General features: G+C 35.2%; 1 protein-coding gene across 12 annotated transcripts in view; it reads left to right on the top strand.

The window, feature by feature from the left end:
* SCMH1 (Scm polycomb group protein homolog 1) overlaps positions 1-23,105 on the top strand; it is a 174,632-nt gene that overhangs the window by 57,957 nt on the left and 93,570 nt on the right. For 5 of the 12 annotated variants that reach the window (XM_078073309.1, XM_078073318.1, XM_078073312.1 and 2 more), the window contains 2 exons: positions 6,065-6,135; positions 14,765-14,999. The exons of 2 other annotated variants lie outside the window; for them this stretch is intronic. In XM_078073309.1, the coding sequence (XP_077929435.1) occupies positions 6,065-6,135; positions 14,765-14,999 (306 nt within the window). Of the gene's footprint in view, positions 1-5,040; positions 5,184-6,064; positions 6,136-14,764; positions 15,000-15,232; positions 15,334-23,105 lie in introns of those variants that run through there. 5 more of the 12 variants (XM_078073313.1, XM_078073314.1, XM_078073315.1 and 2 more) reach the window with 3 other exon arrangements.

A 23,105-nucleotide genomic window follows, 5' to 3' on the forward strand; every position in this document is an offset into this window, starting at 1 on the left:
AATGGCTCCAAGACTTTGCTTTCTTCTTCATGCTGAATGTTCATTGTTCTTTCACCTGCTCCTCAGGTGATGTGGTTTTGTGTCCCTTCACCACTTAGGTCACCATTTAGACTTTGGTTTGTTTTGTCCCTCTCAAAGTATAGCTCCCAGAACTAAATTTAATATCCCAGGTGTGATTTCACTACTCCAACAAAGAGTAGCACTGTTGCATGCTTGCTTCTTCTTTTCACTCACTTTTCATTCACTATACTTTTATGGAGCCTGTGTTAAGTTTCAGGCACTGTGTTAAACAGTGAAGATTAAAAAAAGAATAATAAAGATAGCTGCTATCTGTGACGAGCTTAAATAAATAATGATGATGATATGATGTGAAGAGTATGAAAATAAAGGTGTGAACAGGATGTCACAGGAGCTGGGAAATGGTGGGATTTGTTCTGAGAAACAGGGAGAGTCAGACTTTTTTTTTTTTCTTGGCTTGGTGTTTTATCTTTACTTGATTCATTAAAAATTATCAAGTTACTGATCTAAAAGGCCTATGGACACTGTTTTGAGAATGAACCATACTGTGTATCTCATAAACTTAAGCTTTGGACATTTTAAAATAACTGGGTTTTATTAGTCCTGGATATGCCATAACTTAATTTGAAAGTGCCAAGAAAACATGGTTGAGGGTATGCCTTATGAAAAGTACTTGCTCTATTTAGGTTGGTTTTGAAATTACATGAAACAAAGTGCTCCTCGTGCTGGAATAGACTGATGAGAGAAACAGAACACAGAGTCCAGAGATAGGTCTAAATATATGTAATAAATTAATATGTGATCAAGGTGACATTTCAAGTCAATGGGGAGAAGGTAATTTATTCAATAAATAGTGGTGAGCACAATTATTGAATAAAGGTGAAAAGGAAAGCAACATCTTTGCCTTATCTGTCTCACAAGATAAATTCAAAATAGATCAAACATTTAAATGTAAAAAAATGAAACCTGAGAAATCCTAGAAGAAAACATGGGTTAATATTTCTTAGAATATTGAAGTGAAGAAGGCATGATGTGAAAAGGCAGAAGTCATAAAGAACAAGACTGAGAAATTAAAGGGCAAATCCTAGCAAACTGAGACAAATGTCTGCAACATACATGACAGGCAAAGGACTAATATCTTTAATCTACATGGAACTCTTAGAATCTGAGAAAGCAAAAGAATACCTCAGTGAAAAACAATAAAAATAAAATACAAACAGACTGGTAAGCCTAAAAAGATCTTCAGCTTTATTAGTAATCAAAGAATTGCATATAAAAGTATAACAGTATTTTGTTTTTTCTCTGGTAAGATTTAACACAAGTATAGAGATTGTTAAAGCAGTTTTAGCAAGAAAATATAAGAAACATATTCTTATGCGCTACTGGTAGGAATTATATTGTATCAAAATATAAAATATGTTAATCCCCCCTTAATTTACCCTAAAGTGATCATCTTAAAAGTGTTAAAAGATGTGTGTACAAAAATACTTATCAAAAATTAGAAAACAACTTAAACAACCGTCAAGAGTATTTAACAAATACTTTTGTTAACTAATGTAAGTTATGGCACATATAAACAATGGAACAGTTTTCAGACAGTAATCTTGGAGTAGAATTTCTGATCTAAAAACTATGACTATCTTTATTTCTCTTAGGAATTTGGGTTCCTCACTTAAGGTGGAATGGGGTAGAGTTCTTGTAGAGAAATGTGGCCAAATAGTAGCCCACATGAGTGAAGGTGCCTCATATGACTAGGTCAAAATTAGCAGGCATTTGAGGGATTTGGGACATACTTAGAAAGAGAGATTGTACATATTATGCCCAGGACCAATGGGTAGAGGTTAGAAGAAGACAGACTTTGGCCGACTATAACCAGTATAGTCTGTCCATTTGTACTATTGAATAATAACTGAATAAGGAGTTTTTCAGCATTGGGAGTATTCAAGCAAAGGCTGGAGGGAGCTTAAGGTCTCAACTTTTGTATCACCCCATCAAGATGCTTTTCTTGACCATCTGCCTAAAATAGCACACACATACCATGGGCACTCTGTCCCTCTTACCACTTTCTTTCTTTATTTGAAAAAGGCCAGATAAAAAGTGTTTCTGTTGCCCTCTAAACCAACTGACATATATTTATTTGTTTATTTATTGTTTTTCTTCCCCCTTAGAAAGTAAGCTCCATGTGAACAGAGACTTTGGCTATTTTATTCTTTGCTTTATATCACCAGTGCCTCGAACTGGGGTTGGTACATGGTAGGTGTGCAATAAGTATTTGTTGAATGAATGAGTATTAGAGAAAGCGATTCATGCATTCTACTTGGTGGATCCTTGTGCTTTACATTTTTGGGAATTTTAATTTTTTAAAGGTACTTCTATGTAGTGTACAAGTCTCTTCAGGGCAGAGATCTTACTTCCTAATAATAAGTGTAACTATCAAGTGGTGTGCATTAGAGTTTATAAAATACTTTCATAAGCATTATTCAGTAATATAAATGAGATGACTGGCTTTTTCTTATGTGTAAAATATCAGCTCCAGTGTTTCCTCTGTAGAGCATCTGTCTGTAATTTCACCATCTAAGATAGTTCCCAGCCTCTGTCTATCACATTATTTTATTTCCTTCAAATATTTATCACTTACTACCTTATTTATTTGGTTATATGTTAATTGTGCCTCATCATGCACCAGAATGTAAACTCCATGAGGGCAGGGACCTCCTGTCTTATCCCAGCAATGAGAATACTGGCTGGCACATAGAGGAATATTCAAACATCAGTTGAATGAATAATTGAAATCACTCTGTAAATTATAAAACATTATACTTATATGAGTTAATAATATTAATCTTCACGGTAATCCTTGACCCCAGTAACAGATTAGATTTTCCCATTCTGCATTCTCAAGGCAACCCATACTACCTCATTAACTTCAATTGGTCATAATTGTACCAGATTATTTGTGTTATGATTTATTTAACATTGCTGCTTATTTCTAAACTGCAAGCTTCATGAATTTAGGAGCCATGTCTATCTTGTTCCTCTTACATTTAACCCAGTGCTTTTGTACTTGGAAGGAGTTTAATAAATATTTATTGAATGAATGAGTGTGTGTGTGTACAATTTTGCATGATAGATATTATCTCCATCCTTCTGATGAGTAAACTGATGCGTGGAAGGATTAAATAACTTACCCAAGATAGTTATAGAAACAAGACTTTAGGGGCACCTGGTGGCTCAGTTGGGTAAGCGTCTGCCTTCAGCTCAGGTCATGACCCCAGAGCTCTGCATTGGGCTCCCTGCTCCGGGAGGGGGGTGGGGGTCTGCTTCTCCCTCTCCCTCTGCCCCTCCTCCCTGCTTATGTTCTCTCTCTCTCTCTTTCTCTCTCTCTCACTTGTAAATAAATAAAATCTTAAAGAAAAAAAAAAGAAACAAGACTTTATCCAGCATCTTCTGACTCTCAACATTACATTTTTTTAACTACACTGGTAATTTCTAGACACAGATGTGAATCAGAATTACTTAGGGAACCTTTGAAAATACAGATTTTTCAGACTACACTCAAAACCTACTGAATGAGAACCTCTGAAGCTGGGGCCCAAAACTCTAAAGAAATGAGAAAAATTATTCAGGAGATTCTGATGATAAGTAACATTTGGGAATCAATGATAAATGCCAGGGGTTGGCAAATCCAGCCCACTGCCTATTGTTTATTTATAAATAAAGTTTTCGTGGAACATAGCCACGTTCATTCATATACATATTGTCTGTGGCCGTTTTCAGGCTTCAGTGCACAGTTGAGTATTTGTGACAGAGACTGTGTGGCCCACAAAGGGTAAAATTTTTACTGTCTGGTCCTTTACAGAAAGTTTGCCAACCCCTCCCTGATCTATACCTTGCTGCCTGTCCTATTTGTGTGTAGTTGGAGATGTAGTAGACATGATGTTGGTTCCATTATGGGCATTACAGCAGGTGCTCAGACATTCTTATTGAGTCCATAAAAATTAATTTATCTGCAGTTTACCTGTAATTAAGAGACTAAGCCTTAGGAAGTCTAAGCAGTGAAATTTAAGAAAAATACTAATCTAGGTATGGTTCAATCACAGTGGGTGAACTGCTTTTAACAAAGATTCCTTTTCATTCAGTTGGTAATAGGGTGTTCTCTAAATGGAGAAAGATACAAGATTTCTTGCCTATATAACAGGGATTGATTACCATAATTGATGTGTAATAGAGAACTGTAATTAATTCCTAATTATTTTGGTACCCCTGATGCTGCCATAATTTTTAAAACCAAAGTCTCTTGGGTGCTTGTGGTCAAAGCTCAAGCTCCTACAAGCAATTAATTACCCAGGACTGACCAAACTCTCTAGACCTGTGCTGTGTGATACAGTAGCTGTTACCCAGATGTAGGAATTTAAATTAAATCAAATTAATTTAAACTTAAATTTAAATCCCTCACTCACACATTTCAAGTGTTCAGTAGTTACATGTGGCCAGTGGCTGCCTTACTGGACAATAGAGACACAAAACATTTCTATCATTACAGAAGTTTTAGTGGACAGTGCTGTCATAGATGCTAGACTTTCAAGAGTTGCAGTTCACTCAAATCCCAGACTTGCTATTTGACTTAATCCTTTATTTGTAAGAATGGAATAGTAATTTGTAATGTTTTCTTTTTCTAACAGCAAATAGTGATGAAATGTATTCATTCCTTGCTTTAGGGATGTCTTAGCTAAGAGCAAACTCTTTATTGCATTCTGATAAGCTCCTAAGTCTTGATTCCAGGAAATATCCATCTCATTTACCCTATGGACTCTGTATTCAAGATAGTTAATCATTGGCCAGTTCATGAAGTGGTTCAGAACTGACTGTGATTTCTGGCCAAATCTATTTGGCTTGCTTAAGGATGGTGGGAAAGGGAGCAGTTTTAAAACAGAAGCTATAAAGTCAGTAGAGTATAAAGTCTTGGCATCATCTTTGAAGTGATTTAGATTTCATCATTCAGTGAATCATTTTTATTCCCAGCATCTAGTGCTTTTTACATGGTCCAAAGCGGCCCTGTGCTGCTCCACTGCAGAGGAAACTTCAAGAAATGCTGGTTTGCTACAGTGTTTTAGCTTGTGAGAGTCTCTGGGATCTTCCCTGCACCATCATGGGGTCACCTCTAGGTGGGTATTAGGGAGAGATTGGTAATTGATTTAACCTTTAATAAAGAACTTAGTCATCTTTTGTGATTTAATAAGATATATATATTTAACAGCTTGTTCCTTAAAATGTTTTCCCTGACCCCAGCAGCATCACCTTGAAGACTGCTTCTCTAGCACAGTGTTCCTCAAACTTTGAGAGGCTCCAAAGACCACTTAAGGCTAAAAGATCCTGTAGACTCCCTAACTTATTCTTAGTTAACTCTCATCAGAAATGCTACCGAGAACCTACTTTTCTGTAAATTACCAGATCTTTGTCATTTTGCACCTCAGAGCAAGGCAGCTGTGACAGGAATGGGAGTGGGTTAGCGGTGGGTGAGAGAGAGCAAGGATTCAAGTATAATCTCACTCATTCTGGTTTTTCCTGCCATCAAACCATATTACCCTATGTCTCTCCTTCATTCTTTCTGAGCTGAGATGGCGGGATCCAACCATATTGGGTGTTAAAAGCTGTCATTTGATGGTATTAAGGGATCTCTTCAGGAGTCAGGGTGTTCAGAAGGATTCTCCTCACCCACTCTCTACGTCTTCTGTTCTGCTGTCCAAAGCTTCCTGGACACTTCTGTGAGATATTGGTATATCTTGCTCTGGCATTTTGGATCACTTTAGGGACTAACATGAAAACCATGTAAAGGTCATCTTCAGACCATGATTTTAAAACATTGATCCAAAATGATCCACTCAGGTCACCTAGATTTCTACCCCTAATAAATACTCTTTTGAGCCCAATCTTTTTTCTTACACTCAGAATGAGTCCAAAAAAGGGCTAATGTTTAGTGTAGATTACATCCTAAAAGCACTTTTTAGGAAGTTGACTGTGATAGAGATTTCTATTTCCTTTACAGGTCATTTTACCTGGGACAAATACCTAAAAGAAACATGTTCAGTCCCAGCGCCTGTCCATTGCTTCAAGCAGGTAATTGATTCTCGACATCTTTAGTAGGTGGGAGGCAAGTAGGTTTGTTCTGGTCCTGAGACAAGCAAAACAAGCCCTTGGACTTCTCACCTGAAGGCCCCAGAATAAACTTCTGTGGGAAGAATACAGCTCAAGGCTCAAAATTCATGAATTTTGGCGGCAGACAGTCTCTCCAACTTCATCCCAAGTAACACCTTTTCCTTTCTTAACCTCTTTGAGGCTATATTTTGTTACTGGGAACAATACCCAATTTTTATGATAGCTCTTAATTCAGACAGATAGGAAACAGAGTTGTAGCCCATAGATAGTGCTTGAAAGGGGAGCAGTATTCATTTCTCCTTATGCAACACCCCGGCCACAGTCCTGCCTTTCCATAAGAATACTGGCACCAAGTTCCACTGGAGAGTATGTTAGGACTTTATTAGAGGTTGCTCCGAGCTTCCCATATAGGATTAAGTGTCCCACACAATGCACAGATAATGTTGACTATATCAGCACATGATAAGGCTGGTAAACAAAGAAGTGTACTGCTGTTAAATAGAGCTAAACATCAGGAAGTTATTTATACCTTCCTTTATTATTCAAGTATTTATTTCCTCAAATTGTCAACATTTCACTTTAAAATTTGTCTGTGTTCTAAATAAAAATACAAATCCAGGACTTCTGCTTATTTGAAATAAGAGGGACTAAATTCATACTCCCCTATTATTATTATTATATAATAATAATAAAAGACAGTATATTAAACAGTTTTCAAGTTACTGAAGATCAGGCAGCCAAGCACAGTGATCTCTGAGAGATGAAAAACAATGAGTTGAGCCCCTTATGATTTCCAGCTTACTGCCTTAAGAGAGTTTTGAGACCATGGCCCATAGAAGAGGAGCCCAGGGTGAGCCAGTGGCTCCCTAATTTGAAGAGATGGAGCTGAGAGGGGAAACCAAGGTGGCTAGAATTTAGAGGACAGAGTGCCTAAGAGGAAAGAGCTGCACAGAAAGAAAACCACAGAGATCTGCAGAAAGCCCTCTTCAAGTCTTCAGCAAAGTGATGTTGTTTCATGTATGCAGTTGAGGAAACTACCCAAAGCCAAGAGAAAAGTCATCTGACAGGGTTGGAAGGATCAGAGCCTCACACTCCCACAGGGCTGAGAATAATGCCTGATTCCACCAGCTAGACTGGAAAATCTCATCATTCATGTGGCATACAGTGGAAAACTTGGGAAGATTTTACTCAGCAGTGGGAAATAATTAGCCTTAGAATGAGGCTCTGGACCTGCCTAACAAATCATAAAAGTAAGACTCAAAATGATCAAACTGTTTTCAGGTAACTTAAGGGCATCTAAGAACACAGCACAAGAAGGAATGCAAAAATAACCAGCAACCAACAGGTAAAAGACAAATGTCTATCAAAGATTACCAAGCATGTAAAGAGGCAGGAAAACATCATCAGTCATGAGTGGAATAATCAACCAATTGAAACAGACTCAGAACCTATATAGATCTTAGAACAACAGACAAAAACATTAAAACATGTATTTTAATTGTATTCCATTTGAAAGTTAAGCAGAGACACGAAAGATAATGAAAAACTCCTACTGAACTACTATGTGCAAAATGAAAAATACACTGGATGGGATTAATGGCAGAAGAGATCAGTAAACCTGAAGACATAGCAGTAGAAACCATCCAAAAATGAAACAGAAGAGAGAAAAGAATCTTAAAAAGATGAAAAAGAACATTAGTGAGTCAAAGGATAACTTCAGTTTCCATGGGATAACTTCACAGACCATGTAATTAGAGTGCCCAAAGGAGAAGAGATGAGGGATGGAAAAAATATTTGAAGATATAATGGCTAAAAAATTTCCAAAATTGAGGAAAACTGTAAATCCACAGATTGAAGAAGCTCTGTGAATCCCCCCCAAATAAAAGACAAGAAGAAAACTAATTAATGCATATCATAAAGGTTCAACGTTATCAATAGAGAACATCTTAAAAGCAGCCAGAGAAAAAAGACACTTTACAGAAAGGTTAACTAACTTAGTTAACATTATATTTTCATATATTTAGTTACATTATATTTACTTGTCAGAAACAATGCGAACAAGAAAGTTGAGTGACATGTTGAAAGTAACAAAAGCAAAAACTGTCAACCTAGAATTCTATACCCACTAAAAAGATCTTCCAAAAACAATACCAGGTGGAATTATGGATCTATAAAAAGGAATGAAAGTCCCTGGTAATTGTAATTATAAGGGCAAATACATAAGATGTTTTTCCTTATTATTTAAATCTCTACAAAAGATAATCATGTAAACAATAATAATCATATTGTGTTGTAGAGGTGATAACAGATGTATAAGTAAAATGTATAACATAAATGCCCAGGAGAGGAGAAATCTTAAATATACTCTTGTAAGATTCTTATACATGAGGTATAATGTATATGAATAGTATATTCTTATAAGAATAGTATATTCTTATAATGAAGTAGGATAATATTACTTGAAGATAGACTGATAAGTTAAACATGTTTACTATGAACAGCAGAGCAACCACTAAAATAATAGAAAATAAATAGCAGATGGTAGACTTAAATCCAACCATATCAGTAATCAAATTAATTATAAATGGTCTAAATGCCCTAGTTAAAAGGTTGAGATTGTCACATTGAATAAAAAAACAAGATCCAATTTTATACTGCTTGCAAGAAATTATACTTTAAATATAAAGACACAAACAAGTTAAAAGTAAAAGGATAGAAAATAATATACCTTGCTGACATTAGCCACAATAAAACTAAAATGACTGTGTTAATATCAAAGTATATTTCAGAGTAGAGAATACTACCAGAGATAAAAAAAGTAATTTCATCATGAAAAAGGGTCAGACATTTTTACATGAAGCAAAAAATGATAGAAATGTAAGGAGAAATGAATAAATCTAAATTTATTTATAGATGGAGTTCTAATACTCCCCTCTATGATTAAAGAACACGTAGTAGGAAATCAGCAAATGAATAATAGACATTAGCAACACTGTCAACCAGCGGGACCTAACTGACAGGTATAGAGCACCCCCAGCAACAGCAGAATGTACATTCTTTTCAAGTGCACACAGAATATTTACCACCTTAGACCATATTCTGGACCATAAAGTAAGTTTTGATAAACTTAAAAGGACATAAGTAATATTAAGTTTGTTCTCAGGTTACAATGAATTAAAAATTAATAGCAAAAAGTTATGTGGAAAATAATACCTCCAAATATTTGGAAACAAAGTAACATATTTCTAAATACCCCTTGGGTATGGAGAAATAAAAAGGGACATTAGAAAATATTTTCAACTAAATGGAAATGAAAATTTCAGAATTGTGGATTGCTGCTAAAGCAGTCTTTACAAGGAACTTATAGCACTAAACACTGATACTAAAAAGAAGAAGAGTTTCATTTAGTCACCTCAACTTCCATTTTAAATAATGAGGGGGAGAAAAAGAGCAAGTTAACCCCAAAGTATGCAGAGGAAAGGAAATAATAAAGATCAGAGCATAAACCAATAATAGAAGAAACAGAAAAATAATAGAGAAAATCATTGAAGCCAAAAGCTGATTCTTTGCAAATAACAATAGAAACAATAAACCTCTAGCCAGATTAATCAATAATAAAAGAGAGAAAACAGAGATTACTAATGTCAGATTTGGAAGGGGTAACCTCACTATTGATTGTATAGATATTAAAAGGATAATAAAGGCATATTATGAACAAATTTATGCCTTTAAATTTGACAAGTCAGTTGAAATGGATAATTTTCATGAATAACACAAATTAACCAAAGTTCACTGAATAACACTCTGTTACAAAAGTTGAATTCGTAGTTAAGAAATTTCCCACAAGAAAATTTCAGGTCTAGATGACTTCACTGGTGAATTGTTGCAAACATTTAAGGAAAAGGTAATGCAAATTCTACACAGACTCTTCCAGAAAGTTTAAGAAAAGGGAATACATTCCAGCTCATTCTGTGAGGCAAGTATTACTCTGATACCAAAATCAGGTAACGATACTGAAAGAAAAGAACTACAAAGCAACATCTCACATGAAAATACATGTAAAAATTCTAAAGAAAATTCTAGGAAACTGATTTTAACAATATGTAATAATAATTCATCATGACCAGGTGGAGCTTAATTCCAAGAATGCTAGGTTGATTAAACATTCAAAAGTCAATCAGTGTTTCACCATATGAACACACTAATGAAGAAGAAGTGTAATCATCTCAGTAGATGCAAAAAAAACATTGACAAAATCCAGTGTCCATTACTAATAAAAACTCTCAAACAAGATATAGAAGGGCATTTCCTAAATCTAAGCCCTAAAGGGCATCTATGTAAAACTTAAATCTATCATACTTAATGGTAAAAGTTTAAATGCTTTTCCCTTAACGTCAGGAACAAGACAAGGATGTTTGCTCTTGCCACTTCCATTCTACATTGTACTACCAATGTGACCAGGCCAAAAGAAAAGGAAAGGAGGAAAGGAGGCTGGAAGGGTGGGATGAAGGAAAGGGATTCAGATTGAAAAATTTAGAGCAACCACCAAAGAAAATATACATGAATTGATGGCTAACATTTTATCATTAGGGAAATACAAAGTAAAACCATAATGAGATATCTCTGTACATTTATTTAAATGTCTCTGATAAAAAGGACTGACCATTCCTAATAGTGGCAAAGATGTGGAGTAAATGGAACTTTCATAAAATACTGATGAAAACATAAAATGATTCAATCACTTTAAAATATAGTTTGGTGAAAAACTTCAAACTACTGAGCCAAAAAAAAAAAAAATCACTAAACTAGGAATTAAATAATACATCTTTAACTTGAAAAGAATTTTATACCTCAGTACTGTGGTTAAAAATAACTCAATAGGAGACATAATGGAAGAGAAACTCTCATTTACAATAGCAGCAATATATATAATTTTTTCCGTACAAAGATTCATACATGGATGTTCATAGATTTATTTGTAATAATCAAAAACTGGAAACACACCAAATGTTTATCAACATGAACTCAGCAATAAAAAGAAATGAATTATTAATGCATTCAGCAATATAGATTAATATCAGAATAGTTATGCAGAGTGATAATATCTACAAAAATCCTATAGCCAACATCATACTTAATGGTGAGAAACTAGAAACTTTCCCACTAAGATCAGGAACAAGGCAAGGACATCTCCTCTCACCACTCCTTTTCAATATCATAGTGGAAGTTTTAGATACTGTAATAAGACAAAAATAAAAGATATACAGATTGGGAAGGAAAAAAAAATAAAACTTTGTTTGCAGATGACATAATTGTAGAAAACCTGAATTGCCCAAAAAAAAAAAAAAAAAAAACCCTCCTAGAACTAGTAAGCAGTTATACAAGTTTGCAAGGTACAGGTTAATATATAAAAGTCAATCACTTTCCTTTATACTGTAATGAACAAGTAGAATTTGCAATTAAAAACACAATTCCATTTAGCACCTCCAAAAATGAAATACTTAGATATATATCTAATAGAATATATGTTAGATTTATATGAGGAAAACTACAAAACTCTGGCGAATGAAATCAAAGAACTAAATAAAATGGAGAGTGATGTTCAAGAATAGGAAGACTCAGAGTACCTGGGTGGCTCAGTCGGTTAAGCATCTGACTCTTGATTTTGGCTCAGATCATGATCTCAGGGTCGTGTGATGGAGCCCTACATTAGGCTCCATGGCTCAGTGTGGAGTCTGCTTGAGACTCTCTCTCTCTCCTTCTGCCCATCCTCCTGCTTGCACGTTCTCTCTCTCAAATAAATAAATAAATAAAATCTTAAAAAAAAAAAAGGATAGGAGGACTCAATATTGTCAAGATGTCATTTCTTCTCAATGTGATCTATAGATTAAATGCAAACCTAATCAAAATTACAGCAAGTTCTTTTGTAGAAATTTGATTCTAAAGTTTATATGGCGAGACAAAAGATCTAGAATAGCCAACATAATATTGAAGGAGAACAAAGTTGGAAGACTGACACGACCTAACTTAAAGGCTTGCGCTAAAGAAACAGGAGTCAAGACAGTGTGATATTTGCAAAAGAAGAGCCAGATGGATCAATGGAACAGAATAGAGAGCCAAGAACGTTCTGCATGGAGCACTGGGTGTTGTGCACAAACAATGAATCATGGAACACTACATCTGAAACTAATGATGTAATGTATGGTGATTAACATAACAATAAAAAATTTAAAAAAAAATAGAGAGCCAAGAAATAGTCCCACGTAAGTAAAGGCAACTGATCTTTGACAAAGGAGCAAAAGCAATACAATGGAGCTGAGAGAGTTTTTCAATGAATAGTGCTTCAACAACTGGACAGCCACATGCAAAAAAAAAAAGGAATCTAGACAGAAATCTTAACACCCTTCACAAAAATTAACTCAAAGCAGACCACAGACTAAATGTATTAACTCAAAACTATAAACTCCTAGAAGATAACAGGAGAAAAACAAGATGACTTTGGGTGTGGTGATGACTGTTTAGATACAACCACAGGCATGATCCATGAAAGAAATAATTGATAAGCTGGACTTCATTAAAATTAAAACCTTCTGCTCTGTGAATGACACTGTGAGACAAGCCACAGACTGGGAGAAAATATTTGCAAAAAGTATATCTGATAAAGGAATGTTATCCAAAATATACAAAGAACACTTAAAGTCTCAAAAATAAGAAAGAAAACAACTTGATTAAAAAACGGGCCAAACATCTTAATAGACACCTCACCAAAGAAGACATGCAGATGACAAAAAAGCATGTGAAAAGATGTTCCACATCATATATCATCAGAGAAATACAAATTAACAGTAGTGAGATACCACAACACACCTATTAGAATGGCCGAAATCCAGAACAGTAACACCACCAAAAGCTGACAAGGATGTGGAACAAAAGGAACTCTCATTCATTGCTGTTGGGAGTGCAAAACTGTACAGCCATTTTGTAAGATGGTTTGGTGATTTCTTACAAAACTGAACATACTCTTTCTATACAATCTAGCAATCGTATTCCTTGGTATTTACCCAAAGGATTTTAAAACTTACATCTGCACAAAAACTTGTGCATAGATGTTTATTGCACTTTTATTTGTAACTGCCAAAACTTGGAAGCAACCAACCTACCTTCAGTAGGTGAATGAAAAAACTGGTATAGCTAATAAATGGGATATAATTCAGCCCTAAAAAGAAATGAGCTATCAAGCCATGAACAGACATGGAGGAAACTTAACTGCATATTACTAAGGGAGAGAAGCCAGTCTGAAAAGGCTGCATACTGTATGATTCCACCTATATGACATTCTGGAAAAGGCAAAACTATGGAGACCCTAAAAAAGATCAGTGATTGCCAGTGGTTGAGTGGGTGAGGGATGAATAGGCAGAGCACAGAGGATTTTTAAGGCAGTTAAACTACTTGTATGATCCTATAATCATGAATACCTGTCATTATACATTTGACCAAACCCACAGAATGTGCAACACCAAGAGAGAACCCTAACGTAAAGTGTAGACTTCGGGTAATTATCATGTGTCAGTATAGGTTCATCAGTTGTAACAAATGTACTGCTGTGGTAGGGGTTGTTGATAATAGGGGAGACTGCATGTGTTGGGGCAGTTTGTATATGAGAAATCTCTTCACCTTCTTGTTCTTCTGAACCTAAAACTGCTCTTAAATCTTTTAAAAAAAAGAAATGAATTATTGATATATTCAACAATATGGATGAATATCAGAATAATTATGCTGAGTGAAAGAAGCTAGACACACACAAAAAGAGTATATTCTCTATGATTCCACTTAAGACTAGAAAATGCAAACCAATCAATCTACAGTGATAGAAAGTGATCAGTGTTTACCTGGGGACAGGGGTCTGGGTAGGGCTAGACAGAGGGATTATAAAAGGACATGAGAAAACTTGGGAGTGTGTCCATGTTCATTATCTTGATTGTGGTGATGGCTTCAAGGGTGTATGTGATGTATGTGGTATCATGGGTGTATACATATGTCAAGATTTAATAAAGTGTATAGTTTATGGTATGTCAATTTAACTTAAAATTGTTTTTAAATATGAATTGATTTATAAGTTAATGTCAGGATAAGAAGAATATTAACCCCCAATAGTGTGTATGGTGAATATACAAACCAATACACTGAAATGCTCCATGAAGAGACACTAATGATATGTAAGTTTAATAGAATGATTTCTGAGAAGATAATATTATGAATACCTGGAGATTTAGGATGTTGGAGAAGATAGGATGAGAAAGCATTTAAATCAGGACCATTTGAGACACTGCTATGCTTTTCTTACTGGTGTGAGTCAATATTTGATGCTTCTCTGGAAAGTAATTTTTTTCCCCTTTATCTCACCTTCCAGTGTTTCTTTTACATGAAACCCTTCCTAAGAACTAGGGAATAGTTCAAGGCAGTTGTCTCAGGCCCAGCTATAACCCATTTCAGTCCAAAGCATAAATTGTCAGGTTCCATCTCTTAACATCCTTACTGAAAATGCCATTTACTCTTAGTCTTCCTAATCCCCATGGCTTGTTTTTCTCAGTCCTACACACCTCCAAGCAACGAGTTCAAGATCAGCATGAAATTGGAAGCACAGGACCCCAGGAACACCACATCCACATGTATTGCCACAGTAGTTGGACTGACAGGTGCCCGCCTCCGCCTTCGCCTTGATGGCAGTGACAACAAGAATGACTTCTGGCGGCTGGTTGACTCAGCTGAAATCCAGCCTATTGGGAACTGTGAGAAGAATGGGGGTATGCTGCAGCCCCCTCTGGGTGAGTAGACCTAAGCTCTCCTTAGCCAATTAGTTATCTTTCCAAAATTGTACATCATATTATGGGAAAGCCTAGGTCCCCTGCCTATTCCTTCTTTTTCATATGGCCAAAAGAAAAGGCCCACCCAAAATGAAATGAACAGATCCATCTCTACATTAACTTATAATATCCAGGCTTCTCTTAAGCTCTCCTTTTTCTAACTAGAACCCATACCTTTCATCCTTCTTTGTCAGTTCTCATTTACCCTGAGAGAGAGAATGGAAGGAGATCTTACCATTTAACCTGCCTCAAAAAACCACAGAACTTTTACCAAATCCTACAATGGTAACAAAAGGTGAGAGAAAATTTCCCAGTAAAAGGATGACTATTACAGGGGTTCCTTCTTTCCTTTCCCCTAAATTCTCACTTGGTCCTTGTAGTTTTCTCAATTTGAATTAATTTGCATTTTTTATTTAAACTAATAACCCCACTATATCTTTCTTCTCAAGATCAGACTTATCTTTTTTCTCCCCTCGGTATACCTCAGTGATTTAGCCCATCTCATCAGTTACTATCAATCACTATTGCAGTGAGTCTCAACAGAGAAGAGAGAGAGATGGGTTATGAGCTATGGCCCTTCAGAAGACTGTACTAAATTAATTGAGCTTTAGAGGACAGGTATCATTTGCAAGAGATCCAAAGGTGGTTACTGAATATTATCCCCCATTTAAAAAATTTATTTGTATTGTAAAATTCCAAACATATACAAAAGTAGAAGGAATAGCACAGTGAATGTCCATATATTCTTTATCCTTGGTAATTACCAACACATAGTCATTCTTGTTTTATTTGTACCTGCACATATTCCCTGCCCTCTCCTGCCCAATTGCCCAAACATCATTATCATGCTATCATTAAATATTTAGTATCCATGTCTCATAGATAATATTTTTAAAAACATAATCATAATAACATTATCATATGTAAATAAGCTAATGATAATTCATTAATATCAACAAATATTTACTCAGTGTTTAAATTTTCCCTGTTGTCTGTCTGTCTGTCTCTTTCTCTCTCTCTCTGTTAGTTTCTTTGAATGAGGATTCAAATAAGATCCACATATTGCAGTTGGTTGATACGTCCTTTAAGTCTCTTTTAATCTATGGGTTCTCCTTCTCTCTTATTTTTTTCTCACAATTTATTTGTTGAAAAACCTAAATAATTTGTCTTTAATATCTCCCACAATTAGATTTTTGCCAATTGTATCTCTATGGTATCATTTGACATGTTTCTCTGTTCTCTCTTTCCTAGAAATTGGCAGCTAGGTCTAGAGGCTTGATCAGGTTCAGGTTCAATTTTTTCATAAGAATATTTCATAGGTGATGGTGTTTACTTCTATTAGGAAGCATATATGGTCTTGTTGTCTCTCATTTTATAATGTAGCAGCCATTACTGCTTGTGGTCTAGATCAAGGGTTGACAGATTTTCTTAAAGGGTTAGACAGCAAAACTTCCGGGCTTATTGGCCATACATTCTCTATTGCAACTAGCCAGCTTTGTCATTGTAATACAAAAGCAGCCAGAGACAATACATAAACAAATGAGCAAGGCTGTGTTCCAATAAAATCTTATATTTACAAAAACAGATGACCAGTCTGCTGGCTATAATTTGCTGACCCCTGATTTAGATCAATCAATTCATTATGTTTACAAAATGGGAAATTTTAATCTTATAATTCCATCCACATAAATTAAATGGACTATTTCTATTAAAATAAACTTCCATCAGTTATTTGGCTATTGTAAGGATATCATTCATGGAAGAAAGCTTAAATGCTTGATTCTTTTCTTTACTTACCAATTTTCAAAATGATGAATTGGTTTACTACCATCCTCCAAAAATATTTAAGGACAGTTTTTTTGTTACTGTTGTTTAGTATCATAAACCCAAGAATTCATACATATTTGACATGTTTCATTTCATTGCGCTAATTGTCCTTATTGATTCTTGATTTGTCCCATCATTGGCCGTGTAGGAGCCTCATCAAATGGTCTCCTGACTTTATTGCTTGATAGCTCTCTTGGATTTTTGAAATTTCAAAATGTTCCAGGCTCATCTTATATACTATCTGCCCCAAATATGGAATCAGCTATTTCTTTTAGGTACCTGGGTTCCTTTTAGTGGGAAATGATATTTAGAGACTGTAATCTGAACACTAGAGTGCTCAGTGCTAATGGGTTGGTGGTTCTTTCTATGTCTTTTTGGCATAGATTTTTATCTTTATTAAAGGTAAAATCATTAGTTCATATTGATACTTCCTACTAAAATTCAGGATAAATGGTGTTTTTATTTACTTTATCTTTGCTGTCTTAAATCTGTTATCTCCTTCGCACCACAACAAAACCCTAGTTCTCCATATGACTAACAAAATAACTCATTTTTTTTATCGTATAGTACACATACAGCAGTCTCAGAATAACAGTAACACTTACTATCATTATCATTACTGACAGTGTTTGAGTTACTTGCATTTCTTTTTTTCTTACCCTCAAGTGTAGTCAATAATATGTTATAAGGTTGTTTGGATTGGTTTCTCTCTGGGTGGCAGTGCCACCAAGAATAAACATAGGTTCATTTGTTATATTTTTTTAAAAGATTTATTTATTTTAGAGAGAGCGCGCATGCACGCACGTGAATGGGGGAGGGGCAGAGGAGAGGGAGAGAATCCTCAAGCAGACTCCCTCCTGAGCACAGAGCCCAATGTGGGGCTCAATCCCAGGACCCTGAGATCACAACCTGAGCCAAAATCAGGAGTCAGATGCTCAACCAACTGAGCCACCCAGGCACCCCTCTATTTTTTTCTTTATTTTTAGAGTTTACTTTTTAGAAATGTTCCTTTATAAATATATATGTGACATACATCATTCTTAAAGTCAAATCTATAAAACAAAGTATATTCAGAGAAATCCCCTTCACTTCATTCCTTTCTTCTGCCATAGGCCACCACTTTCTTTTAATTTTATAGCTTGTACTTCATTTTTTTTTAAGTGGTTCTTTTTTTTTTTTTTTTTTAAGATTTTATTTATTTATTTGACAGAGAGAGAGAGACAGCGAGAGAGGGAACACAAGTAGGGGGAGTGGGAGAGGGAGAAGCAGGCTTCCCGGGAAGCAAGGAGCCCGATGCAGGGCTCAGTCCCAGGACGAATCATGACCTGAGCCGAAGGCAGATGCTTAATGACTGAGCCACCCAGGCACCCTTGTACTTCATTTTTTAAAAATACAAATATATTTGTTTGTGTGTCTGTGTCTGTGTGTACATTCATACATATGTATTTCCCACTTTCTTATATAAATGCAGCATACTATACATATTTGTCTTAACCTTGCTTTTTTCCATTTAATGAAATATCCTAAAGTTGATTTCTTAGTAGTATGGAGATATTTCTTATTCCTTTTTATAGCTGCATAGTACTGTATAATTCTCAACCTGCTTTATGAATCACTATTTAGAAACATCTTGATAGGCTATTAAAAAATACAATTGACCCTTGAACAACACAGGTTTGAACTGCACAGCTCCATTATACACAGATTTATTTTGATAAATACAGTACACTACTATAAATGTATTTTCCCTTCCTTATTTTCTTAATAACATTTTCTTTTCTCTAGCCTATTTTATTATAAGAATACTCTATATAATACATACAACATACAAAATATGTGTTAATCAGCTCTTTACATTATCATTAAGGCTTCAGGTCAACAGTAGGCTATTAGTTAAGTTTTGGGGGAATCAAAAGTTACACATGATTTTTGAATGCATGGGGTGAGTGGGGGTCAGTACCCCTAACCCCTGCATCGTTCAGGGGTCAACTATATAAGCTCCCAAGGATAATAGTGATGATTTAAATCACAGTCTTCCAGTAAATTCTCTAGAAACGTACAGATCAAAAAGGAAACCAAACCAAGCCACCCATAATTCATGTTTAAATGTAACTGGGAGTCAAGATTTCAATTACATGTTGTCTATGTGTTCTGATATAAAGATCTGAAATCATTAGAGCTAGTACCTGACCCATACTGGAATGAATAGTTTTATGTAGGTAGAAATTGCATTTAGAAAGGGGAGGGCAGTGGGAGCCTAACACAGTCAAAATTACCTCCAGGAAAAGTTAGTTCAGTTTAGAGTGGGAAATACTGAGAACAGAGCTAAGACCTACTTGATTAGAACATTGGCTACTGGGGAATCCAAAGGAAGAGAGTGGATTGAAAGTGTGAGGGACTAGAGATAGCACTCTTAAGAAGATAACTACCTTTGGGGGACATATGTTGAAGGAAAAGAAGGAAGTCGGGGGTTGTAATTCAGAATTATACAGAAACAGAAGAGAATCAGTCAAAAGACACACCAGTCTTCCCATCCCATTCCAACAGGCTCATCTACTGAAGAAACTGTGTTTCACTAGGTCAACGGAAAATTCATAACCCAAGATTCCTGCCAAAATAGAACCTCCCGTTTTTGCTGGTCCGGGAAAATATAATATATTTCAAATGATTACGAAACAGCAGTCAATATGTATAAAAAGCTTCTATATGATGAAAAACCAAAGATGAGAATAAAACCATTTTAACTACTGAAAATTCTGCCAAAATCAGTTACTAACCAGAAGAAAACTATTGCACAACAACCCAACTTGAATTAAACAGATATTGACAGATAATGAAAAAAATCCCATGAATCATAAATTTTAAAAGTCAGACTAGAAATACACAGTAGACAGGAAGATGTGAAAATAGAATTGTCCAAACTCAAGAAAAAAATTGAAGAAAAACAAAATAATCTCAATTGCAGACTCAATTCCAGGGTGCCCAGTGCATACTAGGTTTAACTGAAAATATAATAAGGGACATTGAGAAGAGAAATAGAAACATCCAAGAGAATAAAAATAAATATTAGGAAAGGTTAAAAAGTATCAGAAAGGAACTCTTAGATATAGAACATAGTCAATAAAGATTGTATAATTGGATGTATAATTGAAGTCTCTGAAGAAGATAAACAAAATAATGAAACAATTAATACTTAAAATTGTAATATAAGAAAGTTTTCAAAAAATTAAAGAAGACCTGAACCTACACATTGAAAGGGCCTACCTTTTTCCTGGAAAAATTGATTCAGATTGGTTACTCTAAGATGTATTCTAGTAAAACTCTTACACTCTAAGAATAAAGAAAAATCTCCCCAAGCCTCCAGGAAAAAGGCCAAGTTATTTACAAGGGAAAGAAAGTGAAGTTTGGATCATACGTCTCTACCACAAAATGCAAAGAAAGAAAATAATAACGGGGTTTTATATCTATACAAGCTGTTTTTCAGGTATTGAGATTATACTGAAACAGTGTTCAGCATGCAAGAACTCAGGAAATACTATAACCCCAGGCCCTACCTGAGAAAACAGTTACAGAAAGACCTTCATCCAAATAAGGAATGATCAAGCTAAGACAAAAACAAAGGTGGAGACAAGAGTAGAGTAGTATGGTATCAGTCTGGATCCAGTGAAGAGAGAGAACCCACACAGGAATTTGAACACAGAAAGTGTAATACAGTTGTTAACTGTAACACAGGATTGAGGGATTGAGGGATTGGCTAGTCAAAAGGAAAGAGAACTCTAAAGAATATAAGAGCAGACATAAGGAGAAGCCACTAGACTGGAGCTGAGATGGAGAACCCCAGGAAGGACCTCCCCTCCACCCCCATCCTCAGGGCGGAGATGTTGTTGGAGCGGGCACAGCTGTGGCTCACTGGATGAGAGAAGTCACTGTGGTCTGCCACAGCAGTGGAACTTGCTAGAAATTTGCCTTCGAAGGTACCTCTAAGGAAAGCTGTTCATGGAGAGCTGTCTCTCTGGAGTGCTACAAAACCACCTCGGTGGAGGAGGGTGGCAGCAGCACTGGCTACTGATGCTGCTGGCTGTCATGCACCGCAGGATATGGACAATGCAGAAGGTTGGGGTGCTGCAGGTGCCCGCCACGCAAACACACTGGAACCAGGAAGCAAACCCCCTTCCTCCTGTAATATCCTTAGTTGGGATCAAAGGATATCACCTGAAACTGATAAACCAAATAGTAGAAGCCTAAATGAGGAAAAGGTAAATTAAGGACATTAGAAAATATGTTAGTATAAAGGTAACCACTAAAACAAAGTTCCAAAATGTCCTAAATAACAAAGGAACAAAAAGATCAAGGAACAGACCATACAGAGAAAGAGATAAACTAAATATGGAAAGCAGAGTAAATAAAACAAAGTGAGAGAGTTGAGACCAAATGTGTAATTTACATTAATAAATGTAAATGGTTTTAACTCACCTATTGAAAGAAAAAAATCTTCAGAATGGTGCTCAAAGTGAAACCCAGCTTTATACTGTGTACAGGAGACATACCTAAAATCAAGTGAATGAGAAAGACTAAAAATGAAAGGATGATCAAGGATATACAAAGGAAAGTCAAACAATATAATAGTGGAGATTGCAGTTCTGGTATTAGACAAGATAGAATTCAGACCAAGATTTATCAAATAAGACAAAGAAGCCACTTTATTTTAAAATGTTTAATGGTGACACAATTCATAATGAAAATTATGTAATAGTTAAAAATATTTCAGAACCAAATTACAAAGCATCTGTCTTCACAAAACAGAAATTATGGTAGGTGCAGGGAGATAGAGACGAACACACTAATAAATTTAACACACCTCTCAAGTCAAGGCAGGTGAAGAGGACAAAAAGTAAAGGTATTAAAGACTTTCTTTTCTATAAGTTGTACCAAAACATCTACTTAACTTCTTTCATTTGTACCATTCCTTCAAATAATTTGGTACCAAAAAAAAAAAAAGACTTTAATGAATAAGGTAGATCATATATATGTATACATATCAAACTTTATACCCTGCTAAATGCCCTTCTACATTGAAATCTAAAACTCTAAGCAACTCTTGTTTGGAAAGGGAAATATAAACCAAAATTGCAAAATTCCTAAAAAGTAATGATAATAAACATATATCAGAATTTTGAGATTAATTGAAGCAGTGGTTGGAAGAAAACTGATAGCTTTAACCACTTGACATCAATAAAGCTGAAAGGATAAAAATTAAGGATGTAAATTCCCAATTCAAAAGACTAGAAAAAGAGTCTCACAATACAAAGAAAATAAAAAGAAAGAAGAAAAATAAAGATAAAACAGAGGTTAATGAGGTAGAAAATAAAAAAGCAATAAATCAAAATACTGGTCTTTTGGGGAAAAAATACACAAAATACACAAACCACTACTTAGTCTATGAAAGAAAAAAAAGGAATAAGCACAGATACACAAGCGTAGAGATGACAAAGGGAGGAAATAACTCTATGTAAATAAAATAGAAAAGCGAGATGAAATAGTAAAATACTGTTTGTCAAAATTGACCCCAATAGTGTTATAATGTTTAAACAGATACATAAGAAACATATAAAAGTTTTCAAAAAAATTGCACTTACAGCAAAGCACTATGTGCAGGTTATTTAACAGGGGAATCCTACAAAACCTTAAAGACCAGATTTTCTCCTTCTACTTGTTGTAAGTCAGTAATACCCAAAAGAACTTTCTGTGATGATGGAAATGTTTTGCATCTGTGCTGTCCAGTGTGGTAGTCAGTAGCCACATGTGGCTGTGGAGCAGTTGAAATGTGGCTACTGCAACTAAAGACCTAAATTTTTAATTTTGCTTAATTATAATCAAAGTTAAAAAGCCTGTGTGGCTGGTGGCTACTGTACTGGACAGTTCAGTTCTAGATCATAGAAAAGTAGGAAAGCATGCAGGTTCTTTTTATGAAGCAGGTAGAATTTTGATAACCTAAGTCTGATTTAAGTTACACACACATACATACAATTTCATGTATGAATATTGCTATTAAAAATCTTAAAATATTAGGAATTAGAATTCAACATATTTATAACAATAATTTGTCAAAGCAAAGTAGTGGGTTTTTTTCTGTGAATGAAAAGAACATTTAACTTTAGAAAAATCATTAGTGAAATTCACCATGTTAAGATAGCTAAGGAAGAAAGTCATCTGACCTTTGACAAAAATTAGCATTCTACC

Source organism: Halichoerus grypus, chromosome 5, assembly GCF_964656455.1.
Source record: "Halichoerus grypus chromosome 5, mHalGry1.hap1.1, whole genome shotgun sequence".
Taxonomy (NCBI): domain Eukaryota; kingdom Metazoa; phylum Chordata; class Mammalia; order Carnivora; family Phocidae; genus Halichoerus; species Halichoerus grypus.